General features: G+C 37.2%; 1 protein-coding gene across 4 annotated transcripts; it reads right to left on the bottom strand.

The window, feature by feature from the left end:
• Positions 1 to 529: 529 nt before the first annotated feature.
• LOC103996961 (kinesin-like protein KIN-UB) lies at positions 530 to 15,755 on the bottom strand. Of its 4 annotated transcripts, XR_010505853.1 has the most exons (23): positions 15,405 to 15,755; positions 13,772 to 13,872; positions 13,506 to 13,628; positions 11,863 to 12,048; positions 11,472 to 11,693; positions 11,224 to 11,389; positions 9,851 to 10,000; positions 9,287 to 9,375; positions 8,918 to 9,121; positions 7,761 to 7,877; positions 6,514 to 6,648; positions 6,289 to 6,420; positions 5,721 to 5,859; positions 5,553 to 5,645; positions 4,684 to 4,809; positions 4,424 to 4,549; positions 3,262 to 3,405; positions 2,835 to 2,963; positions 2,320 to 2,753; positions 1,948 to 2,008; positions 1,760 to 1,836; positions 1,161 to 1,308; positions 531 to 1,085 (listed from the first exon to the last, which is right to left on the bottom strand). XR_010505853.1 is itself a non-coding variant. In XM_009418079.3 (19 exons), the coding sequence occupies exons 1-19, from the start codon at positions 15,595 to 15,597 to the stop codon at positions 2,593 to 2,595; spliced, it is 2,736 nt and encodes a 911-aa protein (XP_009416354.2). In that variant the 5' UTR covers positions 15,598 to 15,755; the 3' UTR covers positions 2,107 to 2,592. The 4 variants fall into 4 exon arrangements, 2 of the variants coding, with proteins under 2 accessions (XP_009416354.2, XP_009416476.2); XR_672634.3 differs by having other exon boundaries at positions 530 to 1,085; positions 1,760 to 2,008; XM_009418079.3 differs by lacking the exons at positions 531 to 1,085; positions 1,161 to 1,308; positions 1,760 to 1,836; positions 1,948 to 2,008 and having other exon boundaries at positions 2,107 to 2,753.
• Positions 15,756 to 19,149: the final 3,394 nt, after the last annotated feature.

Raw genomic sequence — 19,149 nt, 5'->3', positions numbered from 1 at the left:
AACCATTGTCGGATACTTTTTACACACTCCATCACCTCTCTGTCAAATGCTTACATGGTGTGGCAAACATGGAGGGAGAATTATAATAGCAGGGCATGATCAGTGAGGTTGTGTCGTGGGAGGAGTTGACGTCTCATGGAGCGCAGACCACATGGCGTCCACGTAGGTTACAGGTAGGCATGCGGACGTACATCTTGCCAACGTGGATGTATATCAGAGTCAGCAGTGGACACACGACACCAAAATGAGAAGCAATACAATATACTGAATGCAACAGATCTCATTCGGCGCCATGATTCAGATAGGTGGGGTCACACGGCTCTCCCCTTTCTTCTGCGCTTGGGCGCAGCACAACCCTTAGCAACAGGAGCTGATGCTCCCCAAAGGAGTTGCAGGGGCACGCGAGCTCCATGAGCCCTGGACCCAGTTTCCAGTAATGGGGATGTCTCTAAGGTCATCAGAAAAGCATTTCCTTGTCGGCTCAATTAAGTTAGGGAGAGAGAGAGAGAGTACTGTTGTATTCTGCAGTTGTTCTTGACCTGATGTCAATGCTATAGGACTGACACAAGTCATATTGGCAATGTACAGGGTGAACCGTGGGCATTGAAGTCCTGTGACGGAAGGTAAAACAGAGGCCTCCTCAGTCATCATTTCTGTCTCTCCAGAGCAGCGAAAGTTCTCATGTCATGAGCTTTCCAAAGATGACAACTCCAAGCAGCAGCAAATTAAATGTTCTCATGCGGGTTGTGCGAGTAATCTGTGCTTCGTGGTACCGAAAGGGGACGGCCACACCTCTTGGATGGGTGCCCGCCATCGATGAGTGGGAAACAGTGCCATACTGTTTGCTGCTGCTGCTGTACGTAGTTGGGTCTTGTGGATGGCAACAATGGACATGATCCATCAAGAGATCTCCGAGGTCGCCACAGAAGTACAGTATACTAATGAGATTTTGAGAAGCTTTAAAATCTGCACCATTCTAAAGATTTTAAGACAGCAGGAAAACACTACCATAAGATAACTTTGAGCAAAAGCATGAAGCCAAATCCATGCACCTCCAAAAGCTTTGATACTTCCATGATCTGTACCTGCAAAGATAAACAAACAAGCCTTTAGGACCATTTTTGCATTCTTACATCAGAAGGAAGGTCTTTTTGCCCAACCAAATCTAGTAAGCCTTTGTTCTCAGGATTTGCTGCTGCTTTCCAATCAAGCAGCTACCAGCTGTAGATCTCCTTTTCAGCTTTCCGGCAACAGAGCAGTGGACCGAAGAGTGAGATGTGATGGCTGGTAGTAGCAAGCATGAGCAAACTGGATAGAGTGAGAGAAAGTTGGGTAAGCTCTCATAAAAAGGTGGCAGGTTGCTTGTCATCGGAAGTCACATAGGCTTTGTTTCAAAAAGATGATACAAGTAAATCGAGAGCAGGAATCGGTGGAACTACATAATAAATTTCTGATGCCAAGTTCCTGCCTTTTTTTTTCATCTAAACAGAGCAGGACATATCTCTTACCACCTAATTCTATATACTGTTGGTCGAACTATTAATTAAATAAACGGAAATATCAAACAATTGCTCCTGCAGCTACTTCAGAAACAGAGAGTTTAGATTTGTCACAAATATACTTGAATGCAGAGTTTTATCATCCAATTTTTAGCCCTTACAGCTTTAAAATGCAACAAGAAAACTTGAAAATCTTCCTGCCAATAATAAACAATCCAAAATTATAAAGTGAGTGAAAACCTAAAGGCATTCCAACATACATGTTGCAGTTTGAACCTGTAATATCATATTGAATGAATTCTCCTGTCTGTGTGATCTGTCAATGCCTCCGATAATCCTACCACAGAATATTAGTTACTGATTGGAATATCCGTGGGCACTTTGTTGGGAGTTGATGCCCCACTAACAGACAATTACATTGGTTTTGCAAAGTCAAAGGAGCATATACCTTGGATAGATTTTCTTGACCTCATTGACCACAGCTTGGTAGTGTCTTGATCACACAGTACCTGTAATGCAATGCACCAGTTTAGTTAGCATTATACACAAGTGAATCATAAAAGATCTTGAACACCGAGCAGAAGACAACAAAGCACGGTTCCAATACTAAAGATGTTCCAACATACGATGGCTTTTCATTTCTGTCGATCATCAAATGTGTTTCAATATTGGACTGATAAAATATGAACACAAACTGTGTCAAAATCTCAAGTGAACTGGTTAATTATCAATTAATACAGGTGAATGGTGGATCGAGTATAGCTCGTCCAGAGTTGTCTTTAACTCAAACCACCTCAGTTATTTTCTACACACTATTTACCTTCAACAAATACATTTGCAGTGTGGGCAGATCCGAATTTAGGGTCTCAAGTCATAACCAGTTTGAACAGACACCAACCAATGGCAGGAAAAACTTGACCTCTTTTGGCTGAAGGATGATAATTACTTCCATGCGCCACTGGTTTTGTACTAAGCAGATGCTAGGCAAACCTTTGTTATCTTCTTTTACAAACGCTCTGAGATATGAAGCTCACAAACAACCAGATACACCTAAGCCAAGATACTGTGCAGATGGCAGGCTACTTTTGGCATCTTAAAATTCAATGTGCAATCGTCTCAATTCTGTCCGGAGAGTAGCACTTGAGATCAGAGTTCTGTGTGCCAGCATTCTAATATCCTCTCGTGAACAATCACGTGAGATGCGAACCAGTTCCCACAAAGCTCCCTCATTGATCATATCTTTTGCATTGACTTCTGCAAATAATAGTTCATAATATCAGGAAAAAGAGATGCTAGGATTTCAGTCACTACATTGAGAATATTAAGTAAAATTACCATGTTGTGCCAAGTGGCACAGTGCAAGCTCAATGTGGCGTCTTATAGGTGAAGCATCATGGTTGGCATTTTTTACGATCCATGGAAGAGCTCCATCTTCAATTAAGAGAGATACACCCACCTTATTTCCTGCAGCAAAGCAAAGTGTGACTAATTGCTTTACACTGAAATAACCAGCAAGTTTATGCTCCAAGCTTATCTGAGGCCGAAGGCACTTACTAAAACTTCCAATAAATTATTTAAACAACATGTTAATGTAAATAAACAATTCGCTCATCGTTGATCTATGACCAATGTAAACACTACATATTAACGAGAGTAAAGATAAAGATCACCTAATAATAACCTTTCAAATTAAATAAAAAAATTACATCAATATAAAAGGAACAAGGTATCATTTAAACAAGTAGAGCAAGAATATCTGTACCTTGAGTAGAAGCTCGTGACTCACATTTTGCAAAGTTTGCAATGCCACGTGCAACTTGTGCGAGAACATCAGGGTGCCCACACCTAACCATACCTAGCAAGGCTTTAATGCCACCTTCTACACTAAGCTTCATCTGTAGCTTATCTGTAGGAAACAGTAAGAGCCTCAACAATCTCAGAAGACAATGAATGGGTAGGTCATCTGGTTATCATATGATTAATGATTAGCAGTGAAAAAGTACCATAAATAGTTCATTTTACATAACAGATTGTTGTAAGCAAGATTTGGGTGATGTTGAAAATAGTCCATATGAACAAGTACCCAGAGAAAATCAACCATATCTACACAGCCAAGACCTATGCTACGAAGACTCATGTATGGTATCAGATCATATTTACTTCAGTTACAGATGAATTTCACGTCATTATACATACACTATAGGGTAACATGAATCTACCTGGTAACATGAGGTCAGAAAATTAAATTTAACCTTTCTGAGCTACATTGGGATAATCATATAATTATAGCAGCAAAAGCATGCCAGAAACCAAAATTCTGAATAAGCAGAAAAATTGGTCAATCTTAAGCAGTCATATTGGGAATTGATATGATATCATCCTTTGACCTAATTAGTAATGCTTGTTCTTGTTATTCTGAATGGAGAAAACCTTAGAATATAGATGTTCTAAGTAGGAAATAGATACAAGTACAGAAGATTGTATATCCAAGAACACAATGACACATCCCTATGGGAAAACTTAGAAGATCACAGTAATAAGTTTGGGGACCTTTATATGTACCATTTGATATATTTATTATTTATATATGCTCCTATAGTTGAAACTGTAAGCTGCTTCTTGAAGACAGATATGCATATATTTTTATGATACTATATTGATCATGACACAATAAATACTTTAACACGGTCACAAGTCCACCCCATCAATAAGATGGGAGCAATTGCTCCAGAAAGTTGAAAGAACAAAATATCACAAAGTGGAATTCTTGATCAAATATATGCACAAAGACAGCCTAGTTATGCGTCCTTTCTATGCAGTTACAATAACAAGCTTCAAATTCCAAATTATCATGTGGTCAATAACATTTATATAAGTAGCATTAGCAGCTTGACTAAAGATTGAAAGGAAGTTAAAGGTGTCACCGTTTCCACATAGATTAGCAATGGCTCCAGCAACCATTCGAAGTGTTTGAGGGTCCTCAGCATCAGCAGCAGTCATAGATAACAAGACAATGCCACCTTGAGCCATTATGAGCTCTTGGTTGGTTTCTGCAATGACAAAAGGATTATGGAGTAGCCACAATCATGTGAGGAAATAAAAAACGTTGACCGAGTAGGAGATCTTAATTCAAGGTTTCAGTCATAAGAAAACACTGCCAGCATATTAATCATCATACACATACCATTCATCGCAAGGTTGGCAATTGCACCAGCTGCTACTCTACGTATAGTCTCATCCTCTGAGTTTCTTAGAAGCATCAGCAATGACGTAAGACCACCAGCTTCTACAATCTTATCCTGGTTTGCTTCTGATTATAAGATGATACATTATTAATAAAAGAAAAAATACACAAAGAAAACAATTACTTAAGACCATAAAAGAAAGATCCACATAGCTAATTAAGTGTTAAGTGACAGCAAAGACACTAGGTTACGGAAGGAAACCACCAACTAAAAGGTTAAGTCGTTCAAAATGAAGATGCATTTCACCCATTTTTTCAGTTGTGCTTGTAAATTGTAAAGCACTCATCCTTTCCCATTCCCCGATTGGATTCTTTTTCCCCATGAATCATTGCACTTCATACCTCGTGCTTCGAAACCACATCTTGCTCTCCAAGCGATTCAAATTCTAAACTAAACGCTTTTCCAAGTATTTCTTAGGTCATAATTGATTAATATTGATAGAAACTATATGATTAAGGCTCCAAATGTCATTCAAACCACATAACATGTGAGAGAGATGGGAAGAATCATAGAGGAAGAAAAACGAAATTCCAGTCAAGATATGTGATAGTTTTTTTTTCTTTTTCTCCTTCCATTTTCTTTTACTTTTTTGGCTGATTCCAATCTACCCCGCAGATCTACAACTTGGGACCATGGCATATTGCAGTCCATGGGCATATACCGCAGAGCCTTTTTATGTAAGTTCAACTCAGCTACATGTTAATTTGTAGAAAAGCAGTTTAAAGATGCCAAAAAGGAGAAATAGGACAATTAATATAATAAAACAACTGCAGAATAAATTATGAAATATTCCTAAATTAATGTTCACCTTCGGCTGCCAGGTTTGCTACAACTTTCACTGCATGAACTCGAACATCATGATCTTCTGATTCAAGCAATGACAATATTTTTTGCAAACCCACTGCCATATGGAAGAACCAATTTAGAAAATCAACAAACCCAACCATATCAAAAACTATTAGCCAATGACAAGTACCTTGTTCAAAAAGTTTAGCAATTGAGGCCTTCGGTCCATTTGCTGAATCTCTAAGCTGGGGATGCCTAGCTTGTGGTACAAGGGAATCAAATCCGGTTAAGGCTTTTCCAGACTCACCTCTGTCAAGACTCCTACTTGTCTGATTCAAATAAATGAAAATGCGAGAACAGTGCTTAGCAATAGCTGGATTAAACAAGAACATAATAAAAAAGAAGTTATCATGTCAAATGGAATTGCAGACATCCTGGTATATAAAATTCTAAGAAAAAGAAATCTGGTGTGAATGTATTGATGATTGTCAAATGAAAGCAGCCAAGTTGTTAGCACAGAGAAAAGATGGTTGACATGCTGGCATTCAGTCAACAGACATCTGTCTCGACATAACCAAACATTTAGGATGTATTCAGTACCCTACGTCAACAATTACAGAGTGACACACGTCATGATGGATCAGAAGACAGAATAACAGTATAATTATAATCAGGACATTCAAGAATTTTAGTTGTCTATGCAACAACTCAGTTGATCGACTTGAATGGTGCAAACAAATTAATTTATAACCACCTACCTCATCAGCTTGAAAACTTAACTGCAACAACTGACTTCTCAGTATTGCTATTTCTTCTTCAAGTTTATGTTTCTGATTGGCTTCACTGTCCAGCATCTTGCGAAGTTTCACAATTTCAGAATTGCCAGCTGCCTAACACCAACAAAGTGCAAAACATGCAGAAGACTATTTGTTCAGATATCAGAAACTGAAAGGTCTGAAGAATCATATCAAGAGGAACCATACCTCTAATCTTTTCCAGTGTGATATTTCACATTTGAGGTTCATAACCACCTCTTCTGTAGATTGTCGCAATATCTTTTCATTCTCGAGTGACTGTCTGACTTCGACAATATCAGCTGAGCTGGATGTTGTTGGAGCCTATGCACCATAAATTAATTATAGGTAAAGACTCATAAACAATATAATAAAGAAGGCAACAGCAAAGATAATGTGTTTCAACAAAAAAAATCTTAACCAATTGTCATTAAGGTCAAGGCAGAATTTATGTGGCAACTACAACACCAATCATGCTAATTGGTCAGAGTGTTGAATTAGGAGCCTACACCTACAAAAGTCACTGCAGTACAAAGATGAGGAAAATTGAGATTAACTAGTATAAGAAGGAAAGAGAGAGCAAGGAATGACTACTTTCAAGTTCCTTCAAGCAACTCAAATTAGAACAAGAGGCTGAATGAGTAGTGTTAAAAAAATCATTAAAAGCACCAGCAAATAGACATGAGTTAATTCATATCATATGAGCCATAGAGCAAGAGGAAGTATAGCTGACTTGGTCAGGGATGGTTCCAACAATATTAGAGGAAAAAGAAAGAAAGACCAAATAACCCTCCGCAAATATAACATTAATCATCATAGCTTCTTGGCCTGTCAGCCATTTGTTAATTCAAATATGACAGGTAATTTTCTCCAATGAAGTAATCCTGACCAACAAGTAAACATCTACTATAAGTTAATGCAGTAACTAGACACAGCTTTATTGTAGAGTATGACTATGATATCACAAGGCTGTCACTTTTTAAAAACTTGTAAACAAAGAATTTGGCCAACAAAATTGTGCTATCATCTTCTTTTTTTTTCAATTCATTCCATGCCTTTCCCAAACCATTCAATGTATTCATCATACTATTCCATTGGTTATTGGTTGGACATCTGAAATCACTCCTATAATATGGATAATAATTGTTTATGATACAAGTGGTACTTGTACATTACATGAGTTACCAATTTTGTATTTTCTGAATGGAGCCAGGATAATTTATTTTTATTTTTACCAAGTCAACCATGAATTCTCCTAATTGATCCCCAAACTAATTGCATTTCTTGTATTCTACATATGCTTTAACCAAGCTTTTACCACACAGTATACAATAATCAATTATTACAGAGGCCAATAACAAAGACAACAGTATCTGAAATTGTTGTATAAAAATGTGATAGAAATTCAAATTAGTATATCCCTTGCTGTTACATGCCTTTTCTAGACACGCATTCTGATGTTCTACTCTGGCTCTATTCACATTAGCCATCCACTTCTCCTCAAGCTTCTTGATTGAGTCCATATTGTCTTGTTGGTACTTTAGCCTCTCATTCTACATAAGAAAAAAGTGAAAAATGAAGAATGACTCACTAGTCAATAAGACAGTTTTAAGGCCACACCAAGTTAAAGAATGAGGCTAAAACTGGAGCCAGCAATTAGTCCAGATAATTTTCAAGGATTGTACTATCAATTAATATATAAAACCTGGTAAGAGTTCACATATTGTAACTACAAATGGTAGCTGCTGTTTCCAATTAAACTAATCAGACCTTTAATAATCCTAGCAATGATCACACATCTCACTTGGATAAAGTGGGAGTTGAACCCTTTGATTGATTACAGGATGGACTCTATTCTGAAGATGAATGTGATTTTGTAATCCGCAGTTCTAATCCTCACATTGCTGGAACAAGTGTCCATGACAGGAACTTCTCCCTCAGCTGCTGAGACATGGATCTTCAAGGAGGTTTTTGAGTGGGTTAAAAAACTAGGTTGCTTTAGGATTTGGATTTATTGCAACTCTTTGACCTTGATGAAAATCTTTAAAATAAAGCCTCTTCTCGAAGATACAGGACAATATTGCTGAGTGAAGCCATATATGGAATTTTTTGTGCTTACAAATTTTCATATGGTTAATGTGAGGTCAATATTGCCAAATTCCAAATGTACACAATACCTTACCTGATTGTTACATGTGGCTGGTTGTTGTCTGAAGTCAAATTTTAGTAACTGATGATTACATTAAAAAAAACCATCACAAATAGTGAATCCAAAAGCAAGCTTGTAACTGTGACAAGCTGACAAATGTGACCATCAGTGATGTGCAACATTGAGATTTAAAGCTTCATGTACTTGTGAAATCTTGATTGACCTAAATATTAGATCGAAATTCACAATTAGTGTCCAGGCGCTACAATTTACAAGTTAAATTTTGTTTCCTGTTTATTATCACCTTCGTTAGAGGATAACAAAGGGACAAAAGAAAAAGTCTACAGCACAACAGGAAATGCCACTTTAAAGGCAACTGAATTTAAGTTAATATCATAAAGGACTTGCGTATCAGTGGGTTGACTGATAAATCTAAAAGCACACCTCAAGAGTGTTATTGTAGCCTTTTTCAACTTCAGCAACTTGGCTGTCAGCTTCTGTCCTTATTCTCTCAATCTCATCTTCAAAATCTTTTCTTTGCCTTTCATTCTCTGCCATTAACTTATCAAGCTCAATATCAAGCCTCCTGCACAAGCTTTTATAATCAAATTCTTCCTTTAGTTTCACCATGTTCTCCACCTTCATTGCCTACAACGGAGACAAATCCAGCAAAAAATTGCTTCTTAGGACAAAAAATAATCTATATAGCAGAACCACTGGTAATCGGTGTTTCTGAATGTAATATTTATCGCACAAAGATTTAAAATAAGTTTTTTGAGGCAAAGCAACAGCAACATGATTTGAGAACCTTACTCTTTGTCCAAACATTATGGTGCTTGCAGTTTCTCCTCTATGGCGAGGAGATGGACCAATAGTCACCACTAACGAAGTTCTTGCACTGCCTGTAAGATTTTTATATGTTACTAAAAAAGGATAAACGGAGTTACTTCAATAACAATATACAAACTTCAGTTAGTCGTCATAGAAAATCCTTACAATCAAGTTACAATTTAATCAAAATTCAAATTTTTAGCTTTCTAAAATCAGGTTTTCAACCAGACTCGTACTATTAATGAACAAGAGTATAATACAATCGAAGCAATTGGAAGTCAGAAGCAAATAGTAATGGACTTCAAGTTTCAAGAATCACTAAATAATTGTGTTGGGCATCATGTGTTCAGGTATTATCTATTGGTGCTTCAGCTATACAATACTCTCAAAACCCAATCTTCCACACATGGCTCAATCAATCATTTGTAAGGTTGACGAGAAAGGATACCACAAAAAATGAAAAATTATGATCATATGATATGGAAAAGGGCAACACTTCAGATATATACTTTAACTGGTATGTCCCAGAAAGCTGTTAAATCTTACCTCCAAATGAATCTCGAAGCAGTCTTGTCAACTTTGAATCACGAACTGGAACATGTGGACTATTTTCAGCAAGTGCATTAATGCATTTGCCTAAAGCACTTAATGATAGATTAATCGACTTTGCTTCTTCTAGAGTATGCCCCTCACTTCCTGTGAACAATGTTGGCACCAAAAAAAGCATCAGTCATGATATAGAATATCCATCACATGGAAGTGCATATGTCCTTTGGTTCTGACCAAACACTCCAATTAGTTACAGGAATAGAGAACCAGGCTGGTTATGTAAAAATTATACTGAAATTTTATTCAATTTCTTCTGACTATATCTGATACAAGTAACAAAATAAAAATATGAATGGATATGTGACGTGTGCCCATCATCATTGTAACAAACACAAAAAAATACATCCAGGATGGTAACTATTTAGATCACATGTTAACAAGCAAATGAACATCATACATGGAATAATACATTGTCCAAAAATCATTTAGTGCTGTACAGAAACTTAAAGAAGCATGTAAACTTCCAGCACCTCTGTCAAATAAAGTGGTGAATCTTCTCTTTGTTATGTGTGCCGGATTTTGCAAACTGTGAAAACTTTTAAAGCAATATCAATATACATTGTTGGCAAACTGATGATGTTCAATATATTTGCAAATATCCAATTATTTCAAAATGTTCTAAATCATAGTAGTGAGACAACTATATTGAGAACATGTGTATCTTCTATACATTTTCACTCTTGCCATGATATACCCATTTCACCTAATTGTTTTGCTTTCATATTGTCATACTACACCCATATCACCTAATTGTTTTTATTTTATGCAACAGAGTTTGTCAAATAGAAAAAAGTGATCACATCACCTCCGATTTAGCTGGATAGCTGTTCAATCATTCTCCCTAGCTGCCTTCTCATTCTCCTCGTTGTTGAAGACCACATGGGTCTTCTCCAACAAGCAAATTCTCCTGACTGCCACAACCAGAAGATCAATGGCTAGTGAAATTCCCTTTTTCAACTTTCTTTCCCTCTCACTTCTTTTTATTACTTACAAACGATGATACACCAATAAATATCTCAGATTTAAATTCATAAAGTTATGGAATGATAGATCTAACTAGATTAACATTCAAGAAACTTAGAACTTATGGAATGCATCTTTTTTACTTTGTATTCCTGCATTTTAGCTTCTTTACGTAACCATCACTATGTTCGACCATGCCGAGCATTTGCATCGGTCAAGCATACTGTCATTAACAAATGTGGTGTTGCTGGGGAAACATAAAATTCTAGGATATATGCCAAACAGCAAGCAAGATATTTTTAATATAAGGAACAAAATTTCACAAGAAATTTATAGGATATCTATACCTGACTTATCAATCCTCTCTGAACCGGCAAGATCCACAACAACAAGTTTGCTTTTTCTAACTATGGGCGGTCTGAAAGATTTGACCAAGGTGGAATTAGTACCATTCTCACTGGGAAAACCATGATCTGCATCATGTCTTCCCTTAAGTGACCTCTTAACATGGACCTGGCACGATGCAGCAATAGTTATTCTTGAAGTTTCAGTTACCACCATTAGAAGTTATCAAATATATAAAATATCCACTCACAATTAGAATAGCATGGCTCCGAGATGACTCGGTGTTCAGCTTTGTATTAGCAGCAAAACGGTGCACTTCTCCTAATCTTAAGAGCTCCATAAAGCTTTTTTGATCTCTAATATCTACACTGGTAGCCCCTGGTAGTGAAACATCCCCTGTCTTTGGATCTTCTATGATGGCAATGTTGTCATTTGCAGGAACAAGAAGGTCCTGTATGCTTTCCATGTATAACTATAACAAACCATAAATACAAATGTTAGCCCTCTGATGCAAGGTCACCTCATGAATGGATTTAGAAGTCTGAACAAGCTGCATATCAAGCTTTAACTATTTTTAGGGTTCCCACTTCCATAAGTAAAATCATGTAGCAAACCAATGACTATTTTATCTAAAAAAGAACCTGTAAATATGATACAGAAACAGAATCGGTCTCTGGAGATGTATCTGCCAAAATGTCTTCCATTGCACGGACCATAATGCCTCGTGCTGCAGTGTCTTCCTCACCAAGCCTTCCAAGAGTATAAGTCTTTCCAGTACCCGTCTGTCCATAGGCCATAACTGTACCATTATACCCTTCCAGAACACTCTACATTAGAAATGATTTCTCATCATGAGCTGCAGTATCAGAATGCCCTAAAAAAGTAGTGACACTAGAATCATCTATTGATGATGTCATTGCAGTCTAAATTGAATACAGCTAATCCATCAAGCAAGAGCAAGAATCTCATCTGTCTATATCTAGCAACATTGGGAAATATGTGTTTGCCAAGCAAACTACACTCACCAAGCTACAACAGTGACTATAGCAGACCTTAAAGCAGAAATACTTAAGATATGCAAAAGCAACTATCCAAGTTTTCCATTGAATATATCAACAGGCAAGGAAAATGCTGTATATTATAAGGAATTAGATTGAATAGTAAAAAGAAAAAAGAAAATATCCCAATTGTTCTAAATGTCCAATTAAGAACCTAAGTATATGTGCCAGGAATATAAAAGAACACAAATTCTGTAAAACATTAAATGTACTCCTTGTAAATGATGCAACATTAAATGTACTTATCAGAATGCCCCAATCTAATTAGTGAAAGTTATCTTGGTTTAAGCAAGCAATTGATATAAATTTTCCTGAAATAAAAAATATGTAGACTCCAACCATCTAATGGAGTAAGATTAGAATAACACGCTAGGTTTCAAGTATTAAACACCAGAAATAGAAAAAGCTTCAAAATACCTAGCATTCTCTTTTATTACCACAACCTATATCAAGCACAAAGAAATCCTGGTCATAAAACAAATTATGGCTCTTTGAAAAGCTTCTTGTGATGCCAACCTAGAGCTAAGGTGACAATGTTGTTAGGAAGATCTACTCATGGAGATATTTTAATTAGGAAAAGTTATTTTAATACCAGATTTAGAGTCTGAAATTTGACTATGCATGTTTAGTGGGAGAAGAAATAGCAAAAAATTATCTGAACTGAGAGTATAGCATTCCATGTACTTTTCTCCTGTCTAAAGGAGATGAAAACCTTTCTTCTCAGCCTTTGGGCAGTGGAATGTTTAGATGGATGGACAAAGTAGGTTCCATCAAAAACTTGGAAAATCCATCATAAGAGAGAAAAATGCAGGTGTCTTGGTAAAATACAGTCTGTAAATGTAAGACTAATGCAATACCAACCAGCAAAGCTAGATTATGTAAGAAAAAGTAGCATAATGAGTATATTAACAGATTTGATCACCTCTAATCATATGCAATACCAAGCCCTAAAAGTACATTACTAACAAGAATTATTATCCTAACTAAATCATAAATGATCATAGTGTATGGCAAGAATTGCATGTGCAAGCCATGCCAACTATGCTGTCTAGTACATGGTACACGAGCAAGGTAAGATTCCATAGATAAAGTAAACAAAGTTATGAAATTATACCTAATTAATTATTCATGGCAAGAATTTGAAACCAAGTTTAAGATTGATCTGGTGTAGCGAACATGAAGTAAACTGGAAAAAATCAAGTGTTAGGGATGTGTATCATATGTACCTCCACAACAGGTTTTGCAACAACTTCATATACACGTTTTTGTGAGGCAAATTCTGTCAGCACTTCATCAAATTCATAGGTTTCTGACTCCCAATTGTTCTTGCGGAGCTTTAACCTTTTAAGCTGCAACCCAGCAAAAAATAAGAATAATAAATGACACTATCTGTAAGCTTCAAGCTTCCACACAAAAGCAGTCACAGTTACATGAAACTTTCAGCAAGCTTATATAGATGTCCAATATAAAACAAAAGGAATATGTCAAGAACCTCAGGCTGCAATTCAACACAGTCCGCAAAATCTGCATCTGCTATTGTTTCCTCTGCATTTCTAGGCCGAAGTCTTACAGCCACTCTAACTCTTCCAGGAACTGTCAAGGACATCAAAGATTATCAATTCTTTAGCAACTTGAAAACAATACAGAAAGGACTGACAGAATACTTATGTGAAACTAACAATATCACGGTCACAGCAGTATGGAACTCTTTTCTCATTTGGACCATTCTTCTAGTTGGGGAATTTGATAGACATTTGATGAATTAAGAAAAGAACATGTTGATTTCACGTTCTCTGGTATAAATGAAGGCATCTTTATTCTAGTTACCATAATCCAGATTCCAAACTAACCATAAGCCTTAAGTATCAGTAATAATGCACATATTCACTGTGTGAAATAAGCTATTCTTCCATCAGATATCGCTTCCTTCCCCTTGGAAACATCACACACATCATGCAAGCGGGATGCCACTCAGCAACTTGTCTTGCTGATGACATTAAAATTGAATTTAATTTTGAGCAGGACTCTGACTAAACCTAGATTTTTAATCAATGTTCATATTTGAAAATCAAAACAATAAAGAAATTTCAAGTGTCAATGATAATCATAATCCAAACAAAAAAAGCTTGCTTTTAGTTTCAAATGCTTCTCACAATTTTCTATGCATAGTTTCCAGAAAACATCCTATTTCTTTCTGACAAGGTGATTGAGCAAACAGCCAAGAGTAATTCATTCCTTCATTTCTTTCTAGATCACTTTGTGCACAATTGCATCCACACCACCCTGAAACCTCCCTATGTGCCTTTACACCTTTAGCTTTGATCTGAGATAGCTCCAGCAACCTACACAAGCTTACATCTGAGGAGAGGTGATAGACAAACTCGTTACACATACAACAAAGAGATAGGACAAATAGCGGCTGTCCATTCTTCAATGAAGTAGCCTTTTCTAAAATCTCACTGTTTTGTTGCCACCAGTATACGTCTTATAATATTGCCCAGAAACTTACAGTTCTAAATTCTACATGTTGTCCGGTAATCTATCTTGACAGCTCTAATGGCCGGTTCCTTGTCCAATTCGTCGAATCTAGAGCATCTGAAGGAGCAAGCTGTTTAAGTGGGTCAACATCTTTGAATCAACCAATTTGAATCAACCAATTTGCGACCCTTATAGAATCAACCACACATGAGACAATCACAACATCTTTGAATCAAAAGTCTCAACAGCATTTTCATTCCCAGCCGAGCTATTCAGATGCCACAACCCGTTCGTTAGCCTGCCCAATCTGCATATAAATCTATTTGCAAATCTTAGTACACCTCTACTCAAACACTCGCAGCTCCACGCTCTTCTCCTATGCCGCCACGGGCATAAGAATTCAGAATAGTCCCCCAAGCAAGCAGGAAACAGAAATTCCCAATTTATGAAGCTTTCGAGTATACAAGCATCAACCGCAAAGAACGACATGTTGATAGGTTAGGGTGAATTGCCACTTTAGGCTAACAAAAATGCAGCTCAAAACAGTAGCATGCACTTATAGGGGAAAAGCACAGACTAAAACACAGATCAATGCGCAGAATGTACGTGATCTAAAAGGACCTCAGTGTGTGTGTGTGTGGACGAACCTCCAGCATCGCCGCCGGCTTTGCCGGCGGAGGCAGCGGCAGGAGCGACGGAGCCGCCACGACGAGGGACGGGAGCGGCGGAGGGCCTGGGCTTGGCGGAGGGCTTGGGCGTGGAGTAGGCAGTGGAGGGGGGCAGGCGGTCGAGCTTGGAGGTCGGTTTGGGGCCTCCGTTCCTGTAGCTCCCGGAAGCCATCCCCCACCGTCGATCGAAGTAGGCCAAGAAGCAGAAGAAGCCCTCGCCTCTTCTCTTACAACGTAATGCGGTACTACTTCCTCGATCACAACCGCCGAGAAGCGATCGGAGACGAGAACGAGAGAGAGAGAGAGAGAGAGTGAGAGAGAGAGAGAGAGAGAGAGGTTCAAATTGAAAGGCGACCGAAAGGGTAAAGAAAGGATGAGTGGGCTTTTGGTGGTGGGCCCACCGAGGTGGGTGAGAGTGGGGGAGAAGCAATTGGGGCCGCAATTGAAGTTCGGTTTTTATTTGGGGCTCTGCTTTTCATTCACCTTTCGTTCGAAGAGAGAGAGAGAGAGAGAGGTTCAAATTGAAAGGCGACCGAAAGGGTAAAGAAAGGATGAGTGGGCTTTTGGTGGTGGGCCCACCGAGGTGGGTGAGAGTGGGGGAGAAGCAATTGGGGCCGCAATTGAAGTTCGGTTTTTATTTGGGGCTCTGCTTTTCATTCACCTTTCCCTCGAACTTTACCTTGTTTCTGATTGGTTGCAGCTTTTTTCGGGGTCTCGCTTTGTCCCCTTAAAAGCTTGTTGGAGCGGGCACGGGCAAAGAGTAGTGAGACGGCCATGGAGCCCACCATGGTGGGATGGGTACGTGAACGGGTACGACAATAGTACGATCACTACTTGATCATTATGATCATGTACCTCATCATCATTATCAATATCAGTAGGTTTCAATGACTCATTAAGATATTGTCCCTTCTTGGAACTGAGCTTGCACAATTTTGGTTTTTTGTTTGGATGAATTCAAAAGAGGTGAAGAGATTTTAGGTTTCAATTACTCGAAAGACCGAGGATTTAAATTTTTATTTAATATATTTTATTTGTGTATAAAACATTGATCGTATCAAACTCTATCGAATTCATTTAATTGAGGATTTGAAGTATCATATGATATATCTTTGAAATGTGCTAACTATCGTGGCCGGTAAAAGCTTTATGATATCATCATAAGTTTATGGGATCAATTCGAGCGTTCATCACTTACTCTTCTAAGTTTATGGGATCAATACGAGTAATATCATCGAGATTCGCACAAAGATAAAGTATTATAATAGCTTTTGTTTTGATTAATCTGACTCATTTAACATGTTAGTATCATGATTAAAATAAGATGATATTTAGATATTAATCGGGCTAGAATTCATAATCAATCGAGACTTAAGACATTTGAAGTCCAATCAAATCATGGATGATCAATCTAAACTCGACATGTTCAACTCAGATAAATCAAGAGGTATACGATTTTATGAATCATGTCATATTAACTTCATCACATCATGAAGATGTGATAATCATCCATGACACTAATTTATTTTACTATATTTTTCTATTTGAAATCTTTACATCATAAAAGAGATAAATTTCAAATGTATAATAATAATAAACTTATAATACGGTTTAAAATCAATAATAATATAGCATGAATCTTATACACATCTTTTATTCTATAGCTTTAATAATGTAAACTATATATATATATATATATATATATATATATATATATATATATATATATATATATATATATATATATATATATATATATATATGACACCCTAAAGACTCCCAATAAACTATATTCGAATCGATTCAACTATCACCTATACATATCCTCATGCTAGGAAGGAGCTCTCCATTGCTAGTATTGTGGTTCGAACGTCGCCATGAGAAGAAAACACCAACTTAAGGTCAAGAAATTAAATACACGTGATACAGTATCATTGAAGAGATAGAGAGAGAGAATATGATATTTGTGGTTGGCAAAAGGAGGATGCGAGGCTTGGATTACCTAATAACAAGCCAACATCAGATCTCGCAGTCCATCATTTTCCTACAAGCAAAGAAAAGGACGAGGTTGGCAATCAGTGGAAGTAAGTTCAAAGGCGATCAGATCTTGCATGAATAAGAACTTGCACTTCAGATATAATAACTTCTTGCCAAAGCATCCACTGTTTCACTACCATTGTGATGGCAACTCGCTGCCTACAACCAGATGGTGACCCAACACTTCCTTTCTCGAGAAACACTAAGGCTAAAGATGCCATCTCGATCTGTTTCATGACATGCTGCAAGCCCACCCAGTGTCTTGTTCTGTCACAAAGATGAATCAGAAGAGGTTGCAGAATTCGAGGAATCGCAACAAATCTTTTCCTGTTGTTCTTTCACTTGAAGCTGTTCTTACTGTTTTCAGTCAAATCTGTTCTTACTGCTCTTGTTGATATCTTTCGAGCAAAACAGCTGACCTGTAATGCTACTGCCGCTGCATCCGAGTTCATCATGTAGTCTGAGTAGCGCATCGACAGGTAAAAGCTTCTTTAGATGTCAGTGAACTCAAATTTACACTGCAAATTGTATGTGAAATGGGGTTTATGACATATGGCTGGTTATCGATATTTCATCGATATGTTCACACATATCAACCTTTCGTCATCATCAAGCTGATACAATCACTTTTAGTCGAGATGTTCTAAGCAGTCCAATTCTTCATCTGCTCTGATCATACCTCTTCATGATCAAGTCCTCTCCTATGGGACTTACTGGTACTTGTATTCGATATTCACCTCGGTAGTATACAGCTCCTATATACTGATGACCAAGACTTTTATCCAATGTAAAATTTGATGCACGCATGAAAAACCTGTCTCTGTGATACCATGTCATTCACTCATTGAATCCACAGTTTTTCTTATCGTCATGTTGTTCACCAAAATGGAGCTCCTAGTAGCTCTCTATCATACCTCTATATGATCTAATTCCTCACGATATCGACTAAGAGGCCAACTCAATCCTATAGAGCTTGTCATGCTATATAACTAAGAAGCCAACTTAGCTAACCATTACCCTATGACCTCTGAGTTTGACACTACGTGATCATATAACAAAAACCACAAAGAACCTTGAATAGATCGGAATTAATATCCATGTAAGATAATTAGAAATTCACTTAACAAACTCACAGTTCTATAATTCAGATCAAAGACAGGTATGAGTAATCAGATGTTGTTTCTTCTTATCATTGACTGGTAATGGCCTCAGCATCTGCTTCACACGAGCAATCTTCCAAACACTTATTATAATTGGACCACGATCCAGAAAGCAAAAAAGGAACATTTATTTGGTACGGTGAAAGGTTCTATCAAGTTAGCTAATCTTTAGGTATGATGAGGATCGTTTGATGATTTGTTTCTAGTCTTTAATGCAATGATTTGGGGATCTTTCATGGTATTGTTTATTGAGAGCACAGCAAAAGAAACGCCTTTACTTATGGAGAACAAATAGCCTGTATTTGACTTCAATGAACAAGAATGCTTCTTCGTTTTTCTTTTTTAAGGTTTGATTTGGTTTGATTTAAATCATTGATTAAAATACTTAAGTTAAAATTAATAATAGATCAATATTTATTTTTCTCATTTTATTTGATTTAATATGATATATATATATATGAGACGTAGTCTATCGGTCTTTTCCTATTAAACATATTATCTAATATTAAATGTGACGACTTTGACTT

The sequence above is a fragment of the Musa acuminata genome, chromosome BXJ1-4 (genome assembly GCF_036884655.1).
Source record: "Musa acuminata AAA Group cultivar baxijiao chromosome BXJ1-4, Cavendish_Baxijiao_AAA, whole genome shotgun sequence".
Taxonomy (NCBI): Eukaryota; Viridiplantae; Streptophyta; class Magnoliopsida; order Zingiberales; family Musaceae; genus Musa; species Musa acuminata.
The sequence above is the reverse complement of the archived record's forward strand: the minus strand, read 5'-3'. Positions and strand labels throughout refer to the sequence as shown.

Coding starts and splice junctions, on each gene's coding strand:
- LOC103996961 (XM_009418079.3), bottom strand. CDS start 15,597: ATGGCTTCCGGGAGCTACAGGAACGGAGGCCCCAAACCGACCTCCAAG. Junction 4,810..5,552: donor AGCAAACCTGGCAGCCGAAG/GTGAACATTAAT, acceptor TCTTATAATCAG/AAGCAAACCAGGATAAGATT. Junction 2,754..2,834: donor GTGCCACTTGGCACAACATG/GTAATTTTACTT, acceptor TATTATTTGCAG/AAGTCAATGCAAAAGATATG.